This window comes from Prenolepis imparis, unplaced genomic scaffold, assembly GCF_030444845.1.
Source record: "Prenolepis imparis isolate NDT839.2.m4 unplaced genomic scaffold, iyPreImpa1.0 SCAF_8, whole genome shotgun sequence".
Classification (NCBI taxonomy): Eukaryota; Metazoa; Arthropoda; class Insecta; order Hymenoptera; family Formicidae; genus Prenolepis; species Prenolepis imparis.
Genome location: NW_028141166.1, coordinates 10,674,259 through 10,699,706, shown reverse-complemented (window position 1 = coordinate 10,699,706; position 25,448 = coordinate 10,674,259). Strand labels below are relative to the sequence as shown.

General features: G+C 32.9%; 2 protein-coding genes and 1 long non-coding RNA gene across 6 annotated transcripts in view; 2 read left to right on the top strand and 1 right to left on the bottom strand.

Moving 5' to 3' along the window:
• The window catches only part of LOC145939787 (uncharacterized), a 268,796-nt gene that overhangs the window by 231,594 nt on the left and 11,754 nt on the right, over positions 1-25,448 (top strand). The gene's annotated exons all lie outside the window — the stretch shown is intronic.
• The window catches only part of LOC145939773 (WD repeat-containing protein 47), a 69,910-nt gene that overhangs the window by 35,365 nt on the left and 9,097 nt on the right, over positions 1-25,448 (bottom strand). For 3 of the 4 annotated variants that reach the window (XM_083044359.1, XM_083044360.1, XM_083044361.1), the window contains exons 2-6: positions 11,738-12,437; positions 10,842-11,439; positions 10,189-10,540; positions 2,719-2,829; positions 2,255-2,330 (exon numbers count right to left, since the gene is read on the bottom strand). In XM_083044359.1, the coding sequence (XP_082900485.1) occupies positions 2,255-2,330; positions 2,719-2,829; positions 10,189-10,540; positions 10,842-11,439; positions 11,738-12,437 (1,837 nt within the window). Of the gene's footprint in view, positions 1-2,254; positions 2,331-2,718; positions 2,830-10,188; positions 10,541-10,841; positions 11,440-11,737; positions 12,438-21,995; positions 22,155-25,448 lie in introns of those variants that run through there. The other variant, XM_083044362.1, reaches the window with a different exon arrangement.
• On the top strand, positions 13,561-17,294 carry LOC145939618 (uncharacterized). Its single transcript, XM_083044071.1, has 5 exons — positions 13,561-13,705; positions 13,996-14,400; positions 14,846-14,993; positions 15,182-15,780; positions 16,345-17,294. Exons 1-5 carry the CDS (start codon positions 13,685-13,687, stop codon positions 16,981-16,983), a joined length of 1,812 nt encoding a protein of 603 aa, XP_082900197.1. The 5' UTR covers positions 13,561-13,684; the 3' UTR covers positions 16,984-17,294.

The window sequence follows — 25,448 nt, the reverse complement described above, 5'->3', positions numbered from 1 at the left end:
ATCCAAAGCAGCAATGCGTCTTTCGCGAAAAGATAAACTTTTCGATCTTATCATTTAATTATTGCTTCATCATTAAAGCTGCTTCTCTCATCAATGTAGTTAGTCATGTAAATATACTTTACATATCCAAGACAAATTAATATGACAAATTAATGTTATAATAGCACCGATTGTGTTTGCAAAAAATGATCAAAATCTGCGCGTTATAAGAAATGACTTTTTTTGTAAAAGAAAAAGTGAAATTATTAAAAGTGTAAATGATTTCAAAACAGTTTCTCATATGAATTCTTCAGTCACGCTCTGTGTATTGTATTCTTAAGATTTAAGCAGGCAGCGGAGAAATAATATACGTACGCTCACGGTGCAAAAATAAAAGAAAAATATGATATAAATGGAGGTCAAATGTAAACATTCATCATTATTCCTCCAAAAAGACATATTGCGGAAATTTGTAACCGTACGTTGACTCACTTACGCGTTTGTCACTTTTATTCGTAGTAAATGAGCCGTTATTTGGCTCTTTTTTCATCACTACATTTCCGACATATCGAGGATAGAAGCAGCAATTGACATGCAAATTTTTGGTTAACACCAAACACCACGCCATTGTTGTATTATATCGCGCGGAAACGTACAATTTCATATTGCGTATGGACGTGAATATCTCGTATTCAAAAGACGACATTCACGCAATAAATCGCAGTATCAAGAATGAAGAAAATTTAGATCAATATTGTATATATAGCTTTTAAAGCAATATTAAAAAATTAAAACATTATTATGTATTAATAATATATTGACTCATATGACTTAAAAAAAGTAATCAAAATGTTCAATATATATACAGAGAGAATTTTCTCTTAGAATTTATACCCTGAAAATCATGGTAATCGTAGGATAATATGGTATGGAAAGAATTTTATAAGAGTTTCTCTGATTAATATTTATCACAATAAAAATAATAATATCTATTACAATAAAATATAAAATATGTTTATTAATTTTACTATGCAGTTTAGTATCATGTTTTATATTTTATTGTGATAGATATTATTATTTTTATTGTGATAAATATTAATCACAAAATTATTGTGATAAATATTAATCACAATATTCTCATAAAATTCTTTGCATACCATATTGTCCTACGATTACCATGATTTTCAGGGTAAATTCTAAGAGAAAATTCTCTCAGTGTAAAAATACGCTTCGAGAAAAAAAAATGGATAGATGAGCAGAACATAATAAAAAGTATAACAAGAAATAACTTCTATCTAGTCAAAAAAGAGCATACGAAAGATTATCCCATAATTAATTGACAGTTAAGGCAATTACGATGTTTAATTGACAATTTCTTAATAGCCACGACTAATCGATAACGAGAAGAGCATTAAGCCACAAATATATCTAATTGGCAATGAGATGGATCTTCATACTTCTTATTAACAATTTAAAAAATTCGTATTAATTCATAAAAGATCATAAATTACTAAATATATGTATACTAAATTTTAATAACGCACGTTTGTCAAAATAATCTATTAAAAAATACTATCTGTTATATATGTATATATATGAAAATTTGTTTGCTTTGTGATATCCAATTTATAAAGTAGAATAATTTTTAAAGTTTATAATAATTCCAACATATAAAAAAATTCGACAATCCTCAATCACGAATATTCAGATTTATATGCGATATTCCGTTAGATATTTATTGATACACCAATCTTTTCTATTGAACATTAAACTCTTGCTCGATGCAAAAATGGAAGGAGGGCGCGGTAACAAGCTTAAAATTTCTTATAAGTTACACAGGAAACGGTAAACACAGGGAGACTTAGAATGATTTTACGCGGCCGGGAGCAATTCAATCGATTCGCGGAAAATGTGTGCGAAAGCCGGTTTCTCTGGTGAACGACATACTATAAACGGGTTATAGGTTTTATGTCAAACACTACGGAAATAAGAAAGACGGATACATAAAATGTTCGCGAGTTGCACTGGCGACGAGTTAACGTGCAATTTTTATAACGATGGGACAATATTTTATCATAAATATGGTGATAAAATGACCATATTTTTTTTATGAGTTGAAGTGATGCGATGCATCGATAATAGAATGATTTAGCGTATTAAATAATTTAACGTTGTGAATGCAATATTACACTCTTGGAAATAAAAGCCAGAGATTCGCAGATATAAAATAATGTTCCAAAAAGCAACATGACGCAATATTTAGCAATTGACTTACCTTTGATTTGATGATATCATAATGCTCCTCCGAGACCCTTGAGTCATAAACACCGCCTGACATCGAATTTTGTCTTCTGTAACAATTAAATATTCACTTTGTAAAAATAAAGAATTTTATAATATATAATAAAAAGAAATAGAAAGAGAGAGATATAAATAATATATAAAAAAAATAGAAAGATAAAACAAATATATATGAACATGTAACAAGTATAATAATAAAAAAGGATGAAAATTAAATATATTCGTTAATTAAGAAACACAAAATATGAGAAAGTAAAAAATTGAAAGGAATTTAAAAATTCAGTGCCGCGGGAGATCAGAAAGAAAGCCATTCACTATAAAGCACTATCGATATATTAAATGACGCAATGCCTCTGACAGAGGCCATAAATTTTCACTTTACACTTTACAGCAGGATTATAGGAAGAGATTTTAACGACGATGCATGTGAAAACTTACGCGACTGGATCTGATCCATTAATTGTGGGCTTCGGTGACTGGATTCCAGACCGGACCGGTGTACTCGTGTGAACCGGCGATGGTCCTTTGCTCCCCAATGGCTGCTTTATGCTGCAAATGTCAGAATGGATGCAACGATAATTCCCGACGACAGTGAAGTCTCGTAATACGTACACGCGATCATAAATTCTCTTAAAAACGCGAGGAATTTACGGCCGGGACTGTTACGATCGCGTCTGTCACTTATTAACTCCCCGTTTCTGTTGACATTTTCCGTTCCGACTGGCAATCTTGCTGTCAAATCGGCGTAAATCCAACGTGCGATCACACGTTACACGTAATAACTGCGTATAATTGCTAGACACATAAAACACGTCCGAATCCAAGAAGCAGATAGATATAAGCCCGAAAATTAATTTTTGTCCAGAAAAAATTCGAAATGCATGGATGACTTTCAAAACAAATTATAAAATAAAAATAAATTGCGCGTAAATTGTCGAAATTTAGATATAAAAATAACATAAATTGTTGATGTTTATTCGACGGTTTTGTTTGAGAAAATAAAAATATTTTTTATTGTAGTTAAATTACTATAGATAATTCCTTCCTGCTTCTCAGAATACAAAGATTTTCTCTCTCAATCATTGTAGATAATTCGCTACATCCCATTAAAGCATTTATTCTTTTGCGCTTTTAAAGGATGAGCCTGGGAATTAACCATGACCGCGATTTTCGTACATCAAACAGAAATGAAAAAGTCCAAGAAATAGCGAGGTCTTCTCGATTATTCAAGCGAGACGTGATTTATCGGGATTCCTTGTCATCCCTCGACTTCTAACATAGCTGTCTTGACCTCTTCGAACTTACACTCGCATCTTCCGATGATGCATATGCAAGGGATTAAGAATCTCTTAAGTGATTTATGGATAAGTAGCGTGTGAATTCGCGAAATATTTTATTTGTCGTGAATATGTAAATTTTTGGAAAAATAACTGACATCTTGATTTTCTCGAAATCTCGTACTTTTTATTAGCTAGAAATTAACATAATTATTCACGTCGCCTGAAAGCAAATCAGATCTTATTGCTCTCGTATAATAGTGTTTGACGTATGAAACAAGTGTCAATTTTTGGATATAACGGTTTGATTTACCGACATATCCTGTAAATCGCTGAAACAATCTCCAGTCGATCATGGCTCAGTTTTCGTTACCGTTATATAAAATCGCGCTGCATCATGGCGCGTGCTGCGTTCTCAATCGAGGTAACGTTTTCCGATGCGACATGAGCTCTTAATGCAATTTCAAGTTTTTACTCTAAACGCGCGGCTCTCTTATTACTTATACAATATAACAGAATTAAATATTCGTGGCAATTGTGGCGGTAGTTAATTAATACTCAAAATTACTAATTGCTTTCTTTATTAATATATTTAATAAATTAATATATTATTATAATATTACAAATTATACCGCATAAATTATATTTGTCATTAACCAACTTAAAAATCGCGTGATATTTCTGAGATTTCATATTATTATTAAATATTTCAAAATTATTTCTTGAATGATCTATGCTCAGATATTTTTAGAGCTCATTATTTTTAGAAAAGATTTCAAATTAATCAATTGGCAGATTTAAATATATCCGAGCATAGATTATTTAAGACAATTTTTAAAATACTTTCTTTCGATATTAAATGCTGAATGAAAATTGAATTATAATTAAATGCGAAATTGAAACTATGAATTATCTTTGAGTTTTATTAAGTTTTTGAGATTAAATTTTTAAAATAATTTATTTGGCATTTTCCGAATCACTGGAATGTCTAATTCTGTAAAATAACGACATAACGGCAAATGTTCAGCGAGCTAAACGAGCAGTATTTACCGGCTTATGCATGGCGGCGTGGAACCAACGCTCCTGAGGCTGCACGTGCTACTGTGACTGTTCTGTTTACTATAAATTGGTCGATTGTTAGGAGGCTGCACGCAGATCCGTTCGGCGATACGGAATCGCGGCGTCGTCGGTTTGTGATAAATCATGCTTCCTCGCCGTCGCAAATCGCGACTTCACGCCTTCATCACGCCACGAGAGACTCCCTTCGCGCGAGCGATTCCACCAACTAATGCGAGTCGAAATCGAGTCGCGAGAATCTCCTCTCTGAGGAATCTCTCTCTCTCTCTCTCTCTCTCTCTCTCTCTCGCTACTAAATCGGAACACACTTGGCGATCGAACTCTCGGCACCGCGAAACACACACACAAAAAAAAAGAGACGAATCCGACACCGACTTAACCGCCCGGGAAGCCGCGGAATTCGCGCTCGTTTTGTTGCACCCGAGAGATGCGAACGGTATGTTTGTTGCACAGTTGCAAGTTGCAACTGCAGGCGATTCTGGACAGATACTGGCCGACTAGGAGATCCGACGTGGAGTATCGCGAGCGACAACGACGACGGTGGCGACTACGATTGCGCCCGGCATCAGCGACTCTGACTGAGTGAGCTCGTCCGAGCTGTCGGCTCCAACTCCGCTCCGGAGCAATAACAAAGCCTATGAGGGGCCGCTTTGATTCGCGCACGCGGTGCATTCACGGCGATCAGCTGTCGCTGAGCAGGCCAGAAGCGTAGAAAGTTTCGCGAGCTCTTTAAAGGAAGAGCTCGCAAAATGCAAATCCGGAGATAGGTGGAAGATAAGGGGAAAAACGCAGGAAAAAACGCAGCCTGTTATTTTCACGAAGTAAATAGCGTGTCGATATCTTTCGCTCTCTTTCGCGCATTTTAATAAATAGAAAGTTAAGGAAAAGAGCAATCAAGAGCGATTAGAGGCGAGCGGAAATATAATGACGTAGGAGACGTTATACGATTATTAAGTAACAAGGTCGCGCAGGAAATCCAATTCGAATAATAATTTGTTAAAATCTGACGAATCGCGAAAAATATTACTCTGAATCATTAATGACATTAGACAAAATATTTCAGAATTTTTAATTGATATCTAAAGCGGTATAAATAAAGCAATAATAGTGAAAATAATTTTTACGATAATAAAAATATTTAAATTGTCATTTGTTTTTTGATCAATTTGGAAAAGTTAAGTACTTTTAAGCAAAGATATTTGAAATATATATCTAACATTATTATATTCAAAAATCTTACAATAAAATATATAAATACGTACTTTTTAAGTAAGAGAGAAAATCAATGTTAACAGAATTTTTTTAACATTCTACTACTTTCGGATGCATTGAATAACTTTCGAGAAAAAGAACAGCAAGTAGAATCGCACGAACAATCGCTTTCGAGAAGGAACATCTGGCAGATGTCCCGCTTCAAAAGACATAGGCAACGAGCGCCTCACAGTTACAATTTCTCGCAGTTGAAGTGATACACGCGAATTATATTCAATTTTATACAACAGTCTGCACGTATATCGCCACACTTTCTGCCTTACACCAGAAACGAACACGAATTCCTATGAATTTTCAATCGTCGTTGTTTGCTTAGCTAAGAAATTTTCCGTTCTGCTTTCTTGAAATCGTGCCCGCGCGTATATGATCTTACATCGTCGACGGGAAATATTTTGGTGTGTGTGTCAATGCATTAAATAATATATATTCCTAATATTTGTACGTCTTTTTCTTTTTACAGTTTTTCATTCGCAATCGCCCTATAAATGCGAATATTCGTGAACATGACCTACGCGAAAGTTTATCTTGAAAAAGAAATAATCATACTGCTATAAAATCAAATAAAATAATTGAGATCTTTGTTTAAATATGCCAATGCAATAAATTTTGAACGATAAAAAATCGACAATTATTTTTCACTGTAATTAAAATGGAGTTATCAAAAATTTTAATAACTATATTTAATTATTAATTAATTATTAATATACTAATATTAATTATAAGACTATTAATTATTAATTTTAACGGGAAATTACAACGTTATTCTACTTATTTAAAGTTTTTATTAATCAATTAGTTGGACATTCCTGAATATAAATAAAGCAACATCCCTGATAATATTTTATTTCGTAAATTATAAAAAGAATTGATTCACATCGATGAGTTTATTTATTATATAAGTTTATAGACCGTTAAAAGAAATTAATTATATACAATTACGTAATCGCTGCAATAACACGCAATTAAAACTTATATAATAAATAAATTCATTGTTGCGAAACGATATTGAGATTTTTATTCATCTCTTTAACCCACAACACCTGGAGTATTCAATGTTAAACGAGGCGCTTTAATTCAAGAGAAGGAGGCGCTTTAATTCGAGAGAAGGAGAGAGACAGTATCGCGATTATACTTCGTATTCCGATGATGTTTCAACAAAGCCTCGTTTGTTACCAATGACGGCCACTCGCGCGTTCTAATTACGTGCTGCATCTCGCCGTATACGCGCAAGTAGGTGACTGCGAACCAACTGCGCCAAATCTCACCGATATGTCAAGAGAATTCATCTCTTTGGCGTCATTCGATTCCAACAAACCAAGTAAGTAATTTCTCTTCTCGTTATAGAAATTCGACGCGTTAGGCCCTGCGCACAATAGGAAAAATATTAGGAATAAATATTAAATATTAGGAATAAGAATTATTTTAAAATAATAAAATCGGAAAAACTCTAATATAAAAATACAAATTCGGGTATAAAGGACTCTTACAATTAGTAGTTTATTAGCCCTTACTAGTCCTTTATACTCGAATTTATATTTTTATATCAGAGTTTTTTCTATTTTATTATTTTAAAATAATTCTTATTCCTAATATTTAATATTTTCTCTATTGTGCGCAGGGCCTTACATCTCCGTGAACAATCGACAGTAAAAGTACATTTATCAACGATATTTCCGGATATGGTAATGCTTAGTTTAGTGGAAATTAAATTATTAGAAAGACTAACATTTTAATAAGCAACGTCATTCGTATATAATGTGACTTTAAATCTTGTAATTTCTTTTATTTTTTCATAGATATTCTTAAAAATATTTTTTTTATTATTGTTACTTAAATTTATTTACTAATTTTAAGTAATTAGAAAATTTTTAAATATTATATATACATATATGTATATATTAAAAATTTTCTAATTACTGAAAATTAGTAAAAAAATTTACAAAGTAACAGTTAAAAAAAATATTTATACATATATAAAAAAATATATATATATATTTATTTTCAAGAACTATTTATATATTAAAAATTTTGTTGTAATTTTTTTTAAATATTTTGTTTAAAGATTCATATTTTTAAGTGTCTGTATACACTTTTATTTTTGTTAACGTAAAATTAAATGAGAATTTCTCCAATATTCCGCGTTCCCAAATTTACACAATAATTCAAAATAATTCCGAGAGTTAATTTACATAAAAGCAAATATTACCTTCTAGTTGCAATTAATGTTTCGGAAAAAAAAAAAAGAAAAAAAAAACAAGATATGTATTTTAAAAGTAACTTTATATATACGTCATTGAAAACGGAACCCAATAGAACATCGTCCAATAAATCTAGCAAATCATCAAAAATAACCACGTTTGTTGAACTCGCCAAAGGATCAAGGGCTTCCGTTTGGCCTCTATCTCGAATGCGAAACACCGCCGTCTAAATACGCCATATTTCGCCGCTAACGAAGTGCCTGACACTCGAGGCTTCTTTAGACCGAGTTAATTTCTCGATTCATTCCTCGAAAACGTCGATGCGACTGCTAGTCAGTCTCATGGAAATGTACTTTATACTATGTATTTATCTAGAAACACGATTAAATAGTTAATACTCGGAAAACATCCCATAATGCACGAATATTCTAAGGTAGCTTTTTCCATCTAGTTAAAGACATCATAAATTACAGATGAATAACAAATACTAATTTTGCTATTAGAAATTATAAAAATTATAAATTAAAATTTTGATTTGAATTATATATAAAGTGGTTTGTAGTTAAAATATAATATAATTATTGATATATGTAAATAGACATAAATATGCAAATATTATCTTAATTTATGTTACTATATTTCATTTCTGAATTTTCTATATCATGTGCATTAGAAACACGCGATATTTTTGTGAAAAATTCATAGTTATTTAATTTATATAAATGTATATATGCAATGAACATAAATTCAAATCAAGTCAAACAATAAATCTAAAATTTGCACGTTTCATGTATATTTTATTACAGAATACAATCACGCGTATGAATGGGACAATGCAACCATAAATATGTATAATGGAGGTATGCGCGTGAATCACAGATAGGGCAAGATTGTATATAGGGTCACGACTTTGTATGTATTTATATGTATCCGGCATCCGGTTCGGACAATGTTAGTGGTCGATGCCAATGAACCGTGATCGAATTCTAATTTCGATTGTGACGTATCTAATTCAATCTTTCGGTGAATGTTCACTTTCTCGAAGGTTACCTCGATTGAGAAACAGTATGTCATTGAACACATGTTAGAATCATTTCTTGATCCAAACTTTAATGTTCGAGTTACGCCCTAAATCTCTTTAAATAAGAATTATGGAATTTCTAGATGGCCTAATTAATTTCACATAACGTTTTAGTTTTTTAAATGAAATAAATTTCAGTTTTTATATATATTTTTAAAATAAAATATATTCAATCATTAACTAATTTTTAAGTAATTTGTTTAATTATTTCAAGTATTTTATGAAAAAATTATATATCATATTATAAATCAGATATTATATCATATAAATATTCAAATACTTCGATATTTTTAATAAATTTTTAAAACAAGATTAGTTTCATAATATTCATGTCAAAATTTAATCAAGATTCTAAGTAAAAAAATAAGATTGAAACATAACTTCTTACTTTGAGAAATAACGTAGGAGGTCGATACCAATTTTCCAATTCTCGCGAAAGCGTAACGCTATTTTGATCGATATCATAATGTATTTTAAATCTGTCTAAACCCAAGCTATATTTTTCTTAAAACATGTTTTATCATAATAAACGCGATAAAGATTCTGCTATTGCCATCTATTGGAGAATGCAACGAACTTCGCCTTTTGATTGAATGCATTTGGTGCAACAGAGTTATTTCATCGATATAGGCCTATAGGCTGTACCTATGTATTAATAATGCGGCAAGTCTAAATTATATAAATCCGCAATTTTTGACGCAAAAATTTTGACACTTCAAACATATTGTATAATATTTTTAACTATGCATTTTTTAATGCTTCATTAATTAGAAACAAATTTTTTTATGATTGATGATAGTTTTCACAAGTTATAAATAACAAACTTAATTTAATTTAATTTTTCCTTCATTGAAATTTTTTTTTTTTTTTTTTATAAAGATTAAAATCAAAACTAATTCTACCAAGAGTAACTAATTTCTCTTTATCTCATGTCTTGAATAACTTTGTTGCAATTCACAATAAAAATAAAATATCAGAAATATGAAATTAATAAATCACTCACCCTTCTCCTTGCAGTCTATTATCAGCTACTTGGATGGGTAACGGCACCGATAATTGCCTAACTAATTCGTCTCTCTCCCTTTCCTTTTGCTGAATAGTTTCCTGCAATCTCTGCTTTTGCTTCTGGTACTCTTTAAACAGGCCACCGTTGTAACTTTGTTCAAGATGGTCGCTAGGAGTTACCACCGCTCTAACCGGGATCGCGGTCGGTTCCGTAATTTTGGCCGCGACTCCGGTAGGCTTTTCCGCTAAAGAGTCTCTTCTAGAACTCCTGGCGGTCGAGAGCGCTGGCGATTCCCTGCCAGCCACTCTACGTTCTGGCGTGGATGTTGCTGAAGCGTCCACTTCCACGCCTGTTATTAAGAAATGATTTAAAAGCCTTTAACGTGTGATATAGAACTTCATTTAACAGAACAATTATGAAATTCTTTAATTATGAAATTAATATAATTAATTAATGCTAAATTAATTAAAATCATAAATTATAACTTTATAAATTTAGGATTTCTTATTAAAAATATAATTATGATTAGAATGAAAAATCTATAATTTTCTTAAAATCTTTTAATAAATAATATATTATTATATACGCAATCTCAAATAATTTAAAATCTAAAAAAAAATGTAAGAATATTATGTATTTTATAATCTTACCATCGGGGCTCTTCGAGTGTCCTCTCGTCCTCGGTGGAGCTTTAGGAGTATTCGTGGTCTCTTGTATCGAAGGTAGCTGTTGGAATTCGGCGTAATTCGAGCTAAGAAAGACGTCACCCTCGTTCTCGAAGAGTCTATCGACGCTGGTATTCATCAGTTTGTTGTTCTTGAAACCGGTCAGGTGGAAGCTAGCGAAAGATGACCTGGACATCGGGTTCACGTCGCCGATAGACAACGCCATGAGCGCCGCGGATGGTATGGCCGTGTTTTTAGATCCGGGACTTCGGGGCCCGAGACCGGCCTCCAGAGCCGGCACTAAACTACGAGACATCATGTCCGCGGCGGATCTCGGCCTGGTGAACGGCATGGCGCTGTGCGGAAAGGTTTTCGGTTTTATCGGCGTTATCAGCATGTGCTCCGTCCACGAGGTCTCTAGAGAGGGTCTTTCCAGACGTTCCACGTCGACATTCAGAGTTCTTTGTGCGAAGGGTACAGCGAAAGTCTCGGGGGGTATACTTTGAAGCCATGAGAGTAAACTTAAGTCCGAATCGCTAAAGCCTACGGACCCGTCTAGCAGCCTCGAGAAACTCATCTCCACCTGTAACATGAGAATGTATGGAAGAAAATTAAATGAAATGTACAAAATATATTGTATATTAAAATTTTAAAAATATTTCCAAAAAGTATCTGAAATTATCATTTTAATTATTATATATATATATAATCTACATTTATATACAGGAAAACAATTGTAATGTGAATGTAATTTCAGAGTTGATTCTGTTAAATTTCCATTAAATTCTTTATAATATAATAAAATATAATAAAATATAATAAAATATAAAAAAAATAAAAATAAATACAAAATAAATATTAAAAAATTGAAAAAAAATTACCTGTTCACTCTCTTTCGATCCGGTAGCTTTCGCTTGGCAGTAATTAACGCAGGACTCGTACAAGATGCCCTTAATAATAAGCTGAATGAGTCGATCGTTTTTAGCCGAGGTAATCGGATGCGCGGAATCGATACTCTTCCTGTCGCCCGGCAGAAACTTCTCCACCAAGGGATGAACCTCGCGGAAACATTGTACCCTGGCGTTACTGGGATTCCAGTCCTTGTACTGCAAATGATCCGTCAGTCGCGGCAAAGTAAGCAGCAGACATAGACTGCTGTATTCTTCTTTGGAAGGCGCGACTTTCTCAAGGTCGCTCAACACCTTGACGACCTCTTCCACAGCGTTGTCGACGCTGCCGTTGGTACCGACGGCAATAACGTTCGCCTCGGACTTGATGCACAGCAGCTCGACATATTTGTGACGCAGGATCGAATACGTGAACTTCCTCATGTCGAAGTCCGAGAGCGCCTCCAGCGGCTGGATAAACTCGAGCACGTCGTCCCATTGTCCGTCGAGGATCAGCTGGCGCAGAAAGAGCACGTCGTCGCTATATTGGCCGTTTATCACGCCGGTCTCGCGCTCGAGTGAGAGCTGCGAGATGTGAAGGTCACGGCTGTGGAGAAACTCCAAGGTCAGTCGCACCACGTCCTCCTCGCGCAGCGTCAGATGCGCCGCCGGCATCACGTACCGAATACGCAACCTAGACAATTTACAGAATAAATTGGCACATACCTCGACACCAGTCGCCATAAGAATCGCGAAAGGGGCATCGATCTCCGAGATACTTCGCAAGAAAGTATCTTTTATCGAGAAATAAATTACAGAGAAATTTTATAGTTGGCATTAATATTGCATATAAAACTTTGCGCTTTGAAAGATTATAAAAACGCTCATAATATAAATGTTTTCTAAGGATTTTTAATATTTAATAATCGAGCATATATCATGCTAATCTGACATGAAAATATGCATATATTTTAATTTTTATTTCTAATGTTTTGAAATTTGTAGAATCATTTAAAAGAAATTTAAGAATTTATACATAACATTCTTCTATAATTTTCAAAAATATATTATATAAAAACTGTCTATAATATATAAAATAGATCGTATAGTATATAAAAATTCTTTACACTTAAAAAGGGAATTCTTTACATTTAAAAAAGGAATAAAAAATCGAAAAGAGAATAAAAATATTTATTCTAAGAAAAGCATTGAAATTATCATGAATATAAAGTAATCTGATATATTAAGTTAGCGAATTTTATCTCGGCGGTTTTATCCTTGGTTTCAATTTTCGCATGCGGTGCGAAGTGCGAACAACGCGAGAACAATGATGCAAACGAAAGATTTCTAAGCGATGCCTATATTCGGAGATATGGCACCTACAACGAGAGAGAAGTCTAGATCAACGTCTCGGCATCCAGCCACCCACTTACGCGATAATCAGGGCACGTCTGCGGGTGCACTGGCCCCAAAGTGCAACGAACTCCCGCGAAGGAAGTGCATTTTCGCGCATTCCATACGTGCATATTATTGTCGGATTTTGCAATCGCCCGTTTTACAACGAACTCGGAAATCGGCGCGAATCAAACCTATCTTATCGATACGATGATCATTCGCAAGGGTTTCACAAGCCAGTCGTTAAACAAAAATGCTTACCGAAGCGTTCGTGATACAATGCATCTTTTATAATCAACTAGCGACGTACTGTTTCACACTAACGATATTTCAAAATGACTCACAATGCGTTTCTAATTTTTAATATTTGATGGCGTTCGTATTTCCGCTGCGAACGGTTTCATTCCACAATGTGCAAACTAATCAAATTACAAAGGACACGAAATTCGTTTCATCAGCAATTTCATTGGCTATTTACACTCAGCGACAGACCGAAGATTCGTATCAGTCTCGACCAAACTGCAGCAAGAGCAACAAGAAATCGCGATGTTCACATATCGACAATTAGTGAGTGAATTTTTCTTACATTTATTTTACATTTTTTATATAAGATTTCGATTTCTAGAATTACAGTCTTTCAATAACTCAGTCTCTCAATTATTTAAATTAGTGCTAATAAAAATTTTTATAAAAATTATGTGCATAATAGAGAATTTTAGAATTTTAATTAAATAATTCTACGATGTAGTCAACAAAATATATGTTAGCTTAATTAAACATTAATTTAGGAAATATACTTTCGCCGTCGAATATTTGTTTAAGAATAATTTGCATAAGTTTGTTTAAATTTTACGCAGATTCTAGCGGTGATAATCTTGTCGGCAAAAATCATATTCGCCGACATCCTCGTTCCCAGTTACAAACTTCAATATGGCGACAATCCGTCTTATCAACGATCTCAATCTACGATTACAATTCCGAATTACAAGGTGCCATCTGCAGTCGTACAATATGCAAAACAAATAGCGGTCCAACCTTCGAACCAAAATCCTTCGAAAGTTCAGACAGTGCTTCCCAATTATGGAGTGTATCAAGACAAAGTTCGATCAAACTTGGTAGGATATCCACACCATTCAAAGTATCATTATCCATATCATCACCACCAATTTACAAAACCAACCGACCATTCGCGTTACATGAAGCTAGGAATAAGCTATGGACATGTTCGGCCCTCGATATTTGTCGGCTATTCCAATCCTTTGGTAAATATTCATCGCGCTTAATTATTTGTAGCAAAATAATATTAAAATAATATTAAATCATATCGTAAAAGAATGTAAGAAAGAATCAGAGAGAAACATTATTAATTTTATATAATCATTAACAAAATAATATTTTTATATTTATATTAAACAATATTTTTCTCATCACAATTTAATTTTAATTTTGCAAAATTTTATATTAATATCATTTTATGATATTAAATATTTTAAATCAATGTAATATTTGTGTAATATTTAATCAATTTATATTGTAAATATATACATGCCACTATCGTGTTACTATCAAATAATTTCTCTCTTTCTTTGAGTTCTAGTTTTATATATCACATATAATGTACATTATACAAATATTTTTATTGTACTTTATATAAATAAGTAAGTTTGCAATTTATTGAAGATTCCTTAAGTACGACATTTTTTTCAGGCAGTACACTACCGGCGTAAAAGATCAACTAGCATATCCGACAAACCCGCGGTCGCTGATGTGGCCACGAAGTCGACCTTAATCGACACCAAACATCCTAGAGCTATCGACTCGCTGCTTCCAGAAAATGAATCTACCAATACTAATGGTAAATAATTAATATACATATAATAATAAATTTAACAATGATAGAGATTTATATTTCCATGAAATAACCTGACTCGCCGCTTAATTCAAAAGTCTTGCATTCGAGTATGAAATGGACTAAACTCTAATGCGGTATAAGTATATTAATTTTAAAATATTTTTCTTCTAAATAAATTTATTTCATTACAGATAAACATGTGAAGAATCGTCGACGCGACGTCGATTTTGCAACGAAACCGTCTTTATTCGGCTTGGATCCGAATAAAATGTACTCCGAACTTAAGGCCAAAAATCTTGATAAAACAGAGGACGAAACACAACATTCACTTTCCAAACGTCATCCCGCCACTCTAATTACGCCAGTAATTCTGTCCCAGTTTACACCAGATTCTACTAAAACAACAGCAACCGAACCGGCGAAACAAATGTTAACTTATCAGGATAAAGGACAAAATCAAGAGGCATCTAATACTAATCACGAAAATCTACGTCCCACTCCCAGTGTACCCTCTACTCCAAAAAATTTGGAGCAACCTTCGAGCCCGATAACTATATACCAGATGCAGTCGTCAGAAGAGGAATCACAGGAGGATAGTAAATACTATAACTTCGGCATGACACACACAAACATGTACGCTTTGCCAATGTCAACAAAATATCCATATTGGTTCCCACATTATATGTACAATGCCCAAAAGCATCCAAGTAACAGCAAGAAATATCCACATCAGCAGAATGCATCCAATCATCCAATCATGCAACAAACATCCGATCAAGCATCTTCGCAGGTGAGAAAATTCTATACTGATTTAATTCATCTCACATTTTTAGAATTTTTTAATTTTCGTCCGATCTATAGAAATTTAATTAACTGTTGTAATTAATGATAGAGATCATTTTTTTGTAGATACTTTCAGTTAAACACTAATTTAATTCAATATAATTAATAAGTTTATCTGCAATCTCGATTAAAAATGCATCGGATATTTTCTTATAATGTTTTCAAAATATTAAATTAATCTCTTCTAAGAATACATAAATCTAGATTCATATTTCTGTCTAATATACTATAATAATTTCTAAAATATTTATAACAATAATCATCAATCAATGAAAATAATATCGATTTATTAATTTATCATATTTTTCATGTATTTTCTCGCTTTCAAATAAATAGATAAATTTTTGAAAATAATTAATATCTTTTGCAAATTATTCGTATTGTTTTTGATTCTAATATTATAATATACTCGTATGGTTTACAAAATATATAACATATTATTTTAACAAGACAAAGAAAAATATATTTGCAAAAATAATAAATAAGACATGTCCCATCTCTATATTTGCAGGAAACTACAAATGTCGCAACCAACACAGCCCACCCAAGACAGGATAAGACACGAACAAATTTTTGTCCGGAAGGTGTCCAGTGTCCAACAAGCAACCAAATGTCTTCGAAAAGCGAGATAATCAGTGCGCCAAATCCTAACACGCACCAAGTTTTTTATATAAATCCGTATAGCACGAATTATTATTCGGGTGAATATATAACAGATTATCAAGATAACGAGATAAAAACGGACTATGACGATAACTATGGCTATGACGAGGATGACTATGACGAGAATGACGACGGATCTACATATTTGACCGATGGTTTCTATCTATACAATCTACACACAAATACAAATTCCGCGTATTCAAGAAATGTTCCGTCAAATAAATTTTATGATAATTACGCGAATGCTCCAAGTAATGTACCGGTGACGTACGTCGTTTCAACTTCACCGAATGTACAGCCACGTTTAAATACACATGCATACTATTATCCGACGACAAAGACGTACATGACTTACAAACCGAACGATTACAATTATTACAAATATTACTATAATTCGATTTATCCAAATCATCAAAACGTACCAAACATATTTTACCGCGCGAATTCGTCACCGGTTTCTTCTTCTTCTTCTTATTATTATTATTAATAAGGCGCTGTTACAGATACGATGTTGTTATCGATTCGTACCATATGTTACCTTGAAGCAACGAGTCGATTGACCGTAATGATTTTTCATGATCCATTTATTATAATTACTCTATCATGCCGTGCTCAACTTTATTTAGATAAGCACGCATATTTCCCTCATCATACTCCGTCCACTCATTTTATCAGTATAAATAAATTTTTATGTATTATTTTTTTATAAAGAATGAAATATTTTAATTCGATATTCTAAGTCCTATATGTATATGTATACGTGTACTAAGTTTTTCAATAAATGTATTTGAAGAGTGTTATATCTTCTTCGCTACATTTATTTGATATGCTGTAAAAGTTATCGCGTCATAAAAGATAATCTTAATTAGTACTAAGAATCATTTGCATTTATAAAATATTAATTTTATAATAAAACTCTTAATTTTAATTAGGCTCCTAAATATACGTACTTTTAAAATAAATAATTAAAATAATAATATAAATATAAATGTGTGATATAGTAGCGTGCTAATAAAGTTAATATTAATGTGAAACTGTGAAAATATTAATCTACAATATCCTACATATATTTTAGTAACAGATAAGTTAATTGACAAGAAGATGTTTGCGCACGATTAAATAAAATATCTAATTTTTCAACAATATTCGCGGATTGTATGTTCGAAATTATTTCATCATAGTGTATAAACTGAAAATACTTTCGCCAGCAAACACTTAACTTTGAATGTAATACCTAGTATAAATGTATGCAGTGATGGAAGGAAAATTCAATTTCAGACAATTTGCCGAGACCGTTAATTGAGCCGAGAGCGCAGGTATCGAGGCGTTATCGTCTGTCTGCAAAATGCGCGAGCACCGACCGGAAAAGGAGGGCAAACACCGATCGAGAGCAATTTCTGATTCGCCCCCGGGGCGCATCTCTCTGCGATGAAATGCAATTTCTTCAATTCCTGATGGGATACGCGAATATTCATCTTTCATTATATCTGTCGGAAGAGTAAACGTCATACAATGCGAAACGCGTTGAAAAAAAAAGTTTTGATCGGAGAGAGAGAATTATATTAATTATATATTTTCCCCTAAAAGATCTTAATATCTATATACAGATGACGTAACACTGTTATGGACGATGTAAATAATAATCTGTCGTCAACATTATTATATATAGGTATATACGGAATCAATCGCGATATTCATTGAGCGAGACGCATCGTTGATTACTTCAAACGCACGTGTATGAGTCTGGTGGTTGGCAATCGTATAACAAGTCGTAAACTCGTCGTATAATAACGTGTCTCGAGGTAACGAAGCACTGAGGCGTTTAAAGTTTGTTGAAAGTTATAAAACAAGATGTAGAAGATATCCATCTGTGTTTACAGCGATCTAATTATCGTCGTTGCACGAATGTCGTTAACGTGAAATAAAATTTCAGTCTTTAGTATGTTGATCCGTGAAAATTTCTTTTTCAAATCCCTTGTTCCATCATACAATGCGGTGGAAAGTTTTAATAATAAATTTAGAGAACGTAATAAAACAATTGTGAGAGATTCTATTTGTACTACACATTTGCACAACAGCGATATTGCCATCAAATGCGATTAATTGATCGACTCGAAATTTAAGAGGAAGTACATTCACCAGACGGAAGTTACGAATTGTTGGTGTAAGCGTTCCACAACGTTTGGTGTAATAACCGGAGGCCGGGAATCGACCATTACACTTGTAACAGGCGAGTTAATCTGGTTTAATTAAGCATTAATTAGCCGGTCAACAAGAATCTTAATTATATGAAATGTATATAAAATATATATAAATGCCAAAATATATATAAAATTCATTATCACTTTGTACCAGATAATATAAGCATAAATTTAGTAATATTAACAAGATTAAAGAATTCCCCTCCTCTATCTTTGAATAATTAACTACACAAAATTTAAAAAAAGAATTAGTTTATAAAAAATAAACTTAGAAAAAATACAAAGAATATAATAAAATAGAATTTAAAATATTCCTATAGAAAGTTTATTTATGATCTTGAATATTTAGATCTTAAATTTCACTGGCTCGTAATCCTCTAATTTTTAAAATATTTTGATTAAAAACCCTTAAAGATTTTGTACTTAAAGTTTTTCAATCTCTTCGATATTTCTTCGTTGTATTATATTTGCTACAAGGATTTTTTCAATTTTTCAATTTTTTACTCTTCGATAAACGAAGCATATCGCAATTTCGTAAAAGTACAACCTCAATTCGCAAAAACGAAACAACTTTAAACGCAAAAAATATCATTCGAGTAAATTTCAAAAGAATTGCTCGTGAGTTACAATTACTCGAATTTGCTCTATGAGTGCGTTTTGTCGCCCCCAACTTTGACATCTCCTTGACTCTTTGCCACGTCCTTGATGTCTCCATTTCTTACGTTGCTTTTTAATGCTAGTTTTCCAACATTCGCATATCTACATCTTGCGTGGGCAACAAGAATCTTAAAATACTAATATAATTTTGATGATCGCTACTGCTTACATTAGGTTCAATTCATTTTTTTAAATTATCATCATATATTATATAATTAAATAAATGCAAAAGAAAGAAAATAAAAAATGTTTAAAAGTTAAAAATTAAACACAAAGTTACAGCAATTTAAACTTTCTTTAGAGTTTTTCCTGATAGTATTCTAGAGTTAATTTATACCACAGCCCTTGAGCAATCCAATATAACGGCACATCCTGTCCTACCTTTGGCGCAGGACAGAATTAATCGTGCATACAAACGAGAGACGAGATATCGTTTTCGCGTGGGTCACTTTACTTTTCCACATCTATAGATTTCTCCAGTTCACTGCACGATAAAAGTTTATAAAAATGGATGTTTCTGATTTCTCATTCAATAAATTAACATTTATAATAATAGAAAATTATTAATATTAAATTATTAGCGTCAGTTATATCATACATTTCATATTAATATATTCTTCATTCCAATCATACATCGGAAAAAAATACGAAAAATAACAATTCGCGAATACTCCAGCAATAGCTTTTTAAAAATTTTGAAAATAAATATTAATTATAATAATGATGTATAATAAGGAGAGAGAGGCATAAATCAGAAACTAAATTACATAAAAATAAAAGTTATAAACATATGTAATCAGATACACACTCAATCGAGTTCGTACAAATACATATCATGTTTTTCTCCTAAAGCATCATTAAAAGCGCGACGAAATATCCTTAATCCCTTATTATTCACTATATAACTTTCGTGCATCATTATCTTAGCACATGCAATCTCTTAGTTTAACGTTATAATAAGTCAGTATTTTATTTTTAATTAAATACCAGTATTATATTTTTAATTTTAAATATTTGAAGAAATTATTTTTCACAGAGTAAAAGAAAAAGATATGATCTATATATCAGTATATACTAACGCAAACAGAAATTTTCTGAGGAAAAACCGGAACTCGCGATTTGATGGAAACTGCCTAAGAATTTACATTGCCTACAGAAAAAAGCCGGAGAATATTGTCGCGTGATGCCTATCTCGTGGGTAAATCAAGCTTCGAATACCGGTACCGGTCTCAATTTACAGGGTCAAAGCTGACCTGCTGAATACCTCCATTACGGGATAGCTAATAGTTCCTTTACACGGTACTCTCCGCGAAGATAGTCCCCTCTATAGAAGTCTTGCTTCTGGTTAATGAAAAAGAAACAACAAGAAGTTTGCGCTTCCTTATGAAATGTGTTTGCCTCGGTGTTTGCCCTTTTCGCTATCGTAGGTTCAACGTACCATACTACCGAATCTCTAACACCTTACTAAGAATTAATATTAAATATTAACATGCTAATGAATATTTGCTAAATTAAATCTGTCAACGTTAATTGCTCACTAGATTAAATTTCTCGGTACTAAATGCGTCGTTAAATTAAATCTACCAACGTTCTCGCCACAAAGTTTTTCGACACCGAGCATTTCACTAAATTCTGAGAATTAATATTTCGGTTATAGCATATGTGCAATAAATTCCAAAACTCGCAGCATTTTTGCATTCTTGGAAAACCGCAAGCAATCACAATAAATGTCGCGCATATAAGCGTAAAATGATTATTAACAATCAGAGTAAAAGCATCGTTAATAGTGTCGTTTTTTGCACGAGGCTGAATCTTGTCATATATCTCACGATGATTCATATCCGTGCGTTTTAGTCTCTCCTCTCATGTGCAGAAACAAAATTACTGACGATGCTCTTCTCTTATAGATAATCGCTGGTGGCGTATGTCGTTATATACGTGAAACCATCTCTGACTATTAGGACGGAAAATCCGTGCTATATGATAGGAGAGAGAAAATTAACAGGCGATCGGACGACCACAACGAGAAGTTTTAAATTGTATTATAGAGAAAAAGTGAAATTGAATTATTAATATCTTAGCTATCGATGTCTACATGTGCAGATCAAGCTGTTTGAAAAGTCCATGTAAATTGTAAATGAGCGAAATCGAGAAAAAAAGTCGTAAGAGGCTATTAGAATTATCGACAAAACGTTATGATTCAGACTGAAAGATCACATCACTGCATGAGTCACTTGACTCGGACTAGATTCCTATTTTTGAGACGAAAAATATTATAGATAATGATAAGAAGAACGAAAGATATATTAAAACCAAGAGAAATTATATAGATAAGACTAGTATAGTAGTAGACTAGTAAAGTCTACAATCTATTTTGTCAAAGTAAAAGACAGCAGCTGTTTCCACAAATTATTTCAAACGTATGATATAATCTTTAATAATTGTTTCATTAAAGAATTGAAAATAAAAATTATTAGAATATAATTTAATATATCAATAAAAAAACTCATCACACATCACAAACACTAACAGAAATATTTGTTATAATTATTATGTTTATATTACATTACGTTTACGCATAAATTACAAAAATAATTATTAAATTATTATTATGTATTTTACGAACAAATAATATATTTACTTCTTTTGAGCCGGGCGTTTATACGTGGTGGACATTCACGCGAAATGAAAGTAAGTCAAGAATTCCGTAGTATATCACACAAACACGCACGCGGTGTAAACCTTTAAAAAAGGATGCAAAATTAAAATGAAAACGGAGCACGTGACGTACGAGTGACGTCTCGCGACGCACTGACTTGATCTCGTGGAGCGTCCCGACGCCGCTGCGACGGCGCCGGAAGTGACACCCTCGCAATTACGCGCGGCGAACAAGAGCGGCGCGCACCAGGATTGCGTCGCATGTGCAGTAGTCACCATGCAAGGAAATCGATCACGAGGAATTTCGGGTGAGTAACCTCATCGACGTCACGAGACAAGAGGAGAGATCCAACGATGGCATCATTGGTGAACATTTAAATCCGTTATGCAAGAAATAAATTTCATGTGCGTAAGGTCAAGGTGTAAGTAAAAAATTGCTGTGCGAAATTATGGTGAACGATTCGCGCCGCGGCGTTTGTTGCAAGAATTTTTTCGGTATTTTAATTAATAATTTCGGTGTTTCATCCAAGTTAATTAAATCAGCTGAAGCATGAGGGACTGAAGAAACTGATACGTGAGTTCTCTCAGCAGTGATGTGACCATGTTTTAATACAATTAAACATACTCGGAGACAGGTCGGTCTCTCTAATTAAATATAATTATATTCAAAGAGAAGTCGATCGCGATGAGAAGTTCTCGAATATCGGGCGTTAATAACGGCATCACCGCGAGAAATTTTAACGAGTAAACCACTCGATAAATCTTGCGAACCCGATCGTCAAGAAGTACCAGTCTTCTGTAACCTTTTCGTGACCTTCACCTACGCAGCCACCTTCTTCGGAATACCTACGAGCAAATCGACTTCCGCGTCCAAGAAACATATCTTCATGTAGTCTCGTGGGGTATCTCATTGCCGCAGGCCGGCATTTGCCCATACGCGGTTTTTCCGGAATCGCGACGATAAAGAAACGGCGAACGAAGCGAATAACGACGAATTCGCAAAGAACCCGACGAAATCTCGCGAGCGTATCAAGCCAAAAAAAATCGGAGGCGAGTTGGACACCGCAACTGCAATTAAGAACAAATTAATATTGCTATACCCGCGTACAGTAATGTAAAACTAATTGAATTCCATCGAGCGCAAGATGCCTCGAAAAAAGTATACATTTATGTCAAAATTAATTTAATATACTGATATTATAGGAATAAAATTCGAATCCCGGAAGAAATAACTGAAAATTAACACGAAGATCAAAAGCTAAAAGACAGAAATTTATACATATCATGAATAATAATATTTTCCGCGTCCAATTTATATTCTTTAATAATATCTTTTATTGCATTGTATTTTTTATCTGTGTATGTGTGTATCTTTTCTTTTTATATCTATTATAAATATCTATTATCTATTATATAGATAAAAAATTCTAAAAAAATTTAATCTTTAGCGTGTGAATTTATAAAAATAAATACACTTATGTATATGTAAATTATTTTTAGATAACATTATTTTTATAAATTTTTTTCTTAGAATTAAGCTTCATTAGCGTTCAAAATTAATATTAAATTTTAATATACTTTCATAAAGTAACATCGATCTGTTTAAGTATAGAAAGTAGGTTGTCGAGATTAAGTTAAGCATCGAGTTAAACGTTCTTAAATGCAGCTTCGCTCGTGCGCCTCGACGAATGTCGAGCGAAGTATATGAGAATGGACTTGACGAAGTCGGCGCAGCGCGACGTGTTCTGGAGCAATGTCCGTTCCGGGCTACGTATTCCCCTTAATTGAGCGTGCATTAATCCCCCCTTTTCCTTCGTCGTCTTCTGGGTGCTACGGCGCGGCATGATTCTCCACATGTAGTCACGCCTTAATTGAGCGTGCGCCCACCACGAGTCAGACAATTCTTTTCGCATCTTCCTCGCCATCCCTTCTTACCCATCCCGACATTAAACCGTGCTCACGTACGCGCGTAATAAATTGAAGATGTGTACTTTCGGAAATAGCATTGTTGGTGGTTTTGGAGAGGAAGAGCGACCGCGAAGAATCCAATTAACTTCACGTAATTTAGTGTGACCCTCGAATTAAAATATCAATTTCGATTTTGTCGTATATTACGAAAGCGCGAAAGGTTGAGGCAATCCTAATAAAGGTATATCTATACAGTTATCTTGGATTTGACGTCAGAAACGAGAAAAAAATACGTGAATAATTTTTGCACCCACACCAATTACTTTTCACCAATAAAATCTATATTCTGTATAATAAGCCAGGCTTATAAAATGTAATAAATATTATAAAAAAGAAAATAGAGAGATGATTCTAAATAACATGACATAAATATTTGAAAATTTTTAAAAAATTAACAACAATACTTATATCAGTATACCTCATGTTAAAGACCAAACTTTGTTAATTGTTCTCTATAGAAATAAACAAAAAATTTAAAAGATTAAGATTCTATTATATTAAATCATTATTTAATATTAAGTATACACAAATTTATTTTAATTAAAGAAAAGCAATAATAGATTATTGTAAAACTTAAGTTTAGACGATTTATAATTCGTAACAGAATTCTATCTATAATTTTATGTGTTGTATATCCTAATATTTAAGTATATTCTGATATATGTATTTAGTTTATGTACATATTTCTTTTTAATTTTTCAAATGTCTTCTGGATTACATGATACATAAAATTATAAACAGAGAGAATTCTATTCCGAATTTTATCATAAATTATAAGTCATCTAAAATAGGCCTTACTCACGACACGATCGTGTGGAAAGATTTGTGCAGTGTCAAGTTCAAGGTATTCTATAAAACAAGGAAGCTATTTTAGCACGAATAATCGATGCACGACATTCACCTTAAGTTCTCGCACTCATAATTAGCATAAAAACTCATTTATCAACGTCGCGATTTGTCAATCGTCATAAAATCTGCTTAAAGGAGTGAGTCATGTTAACAGTTGTCTCCTTGATTGTCACGCATATAATTAAATATGACTTTTTCATTCAAAAATAATTCAGATATCATTTTCGACGTAAATCATACCGTTTATAATGATGACATGATACGAATCTGCAATCAGTATATATCAGCACAAATATTGCCAGGTATCGTGCGTATCATGTAATCGCGGAGTAGACCTGTTTATACAGTGTGATTCATCGCCGCAGGTCTTCGTTCTGAATTTCTTATAAACCACAAGGTCGTATCGAGTCGATTGACTGAATTCGCGACTTTCTCTTTTTTTTAATATTATAGATGATATCGACAAAAAATGATCGATATAATTCGGCATTTATGCGTAAACGAGAATTTACATTTTTTCATTGATTTTAACATCTATGTTACAAAAATATATATATTCTGAAATCATTTTATCAATCTCTCAAATTTGAATTCACTTTCGAATTCTATATTCTATAAA

What these genes read in the sequence shown, in the direction of transcription:
- LOC145939618 (XM_083044071.1), top strand. Translation starts at nt 13,685, where the DNA reads ATGTTCACATATCGACAATTA. An exon ending in TCGGCTATTCCAATCCTTTG is followed by an intron (nt 14,401 to 14,845) that starts GTAAATATTCAT and finishes CATTTTTTTCAG; the next exon opens with GCAGTACACTACCGGCGTAA. An exon ending in CCGATCAAGCATCTTCGCAG is followed by an intron (nt 15,781 to 16,344) that starts GTGAGAAAATTC and finishes CTATATTTGCAG; the next exon opens with GAAACTACAAATGTCGCAAC.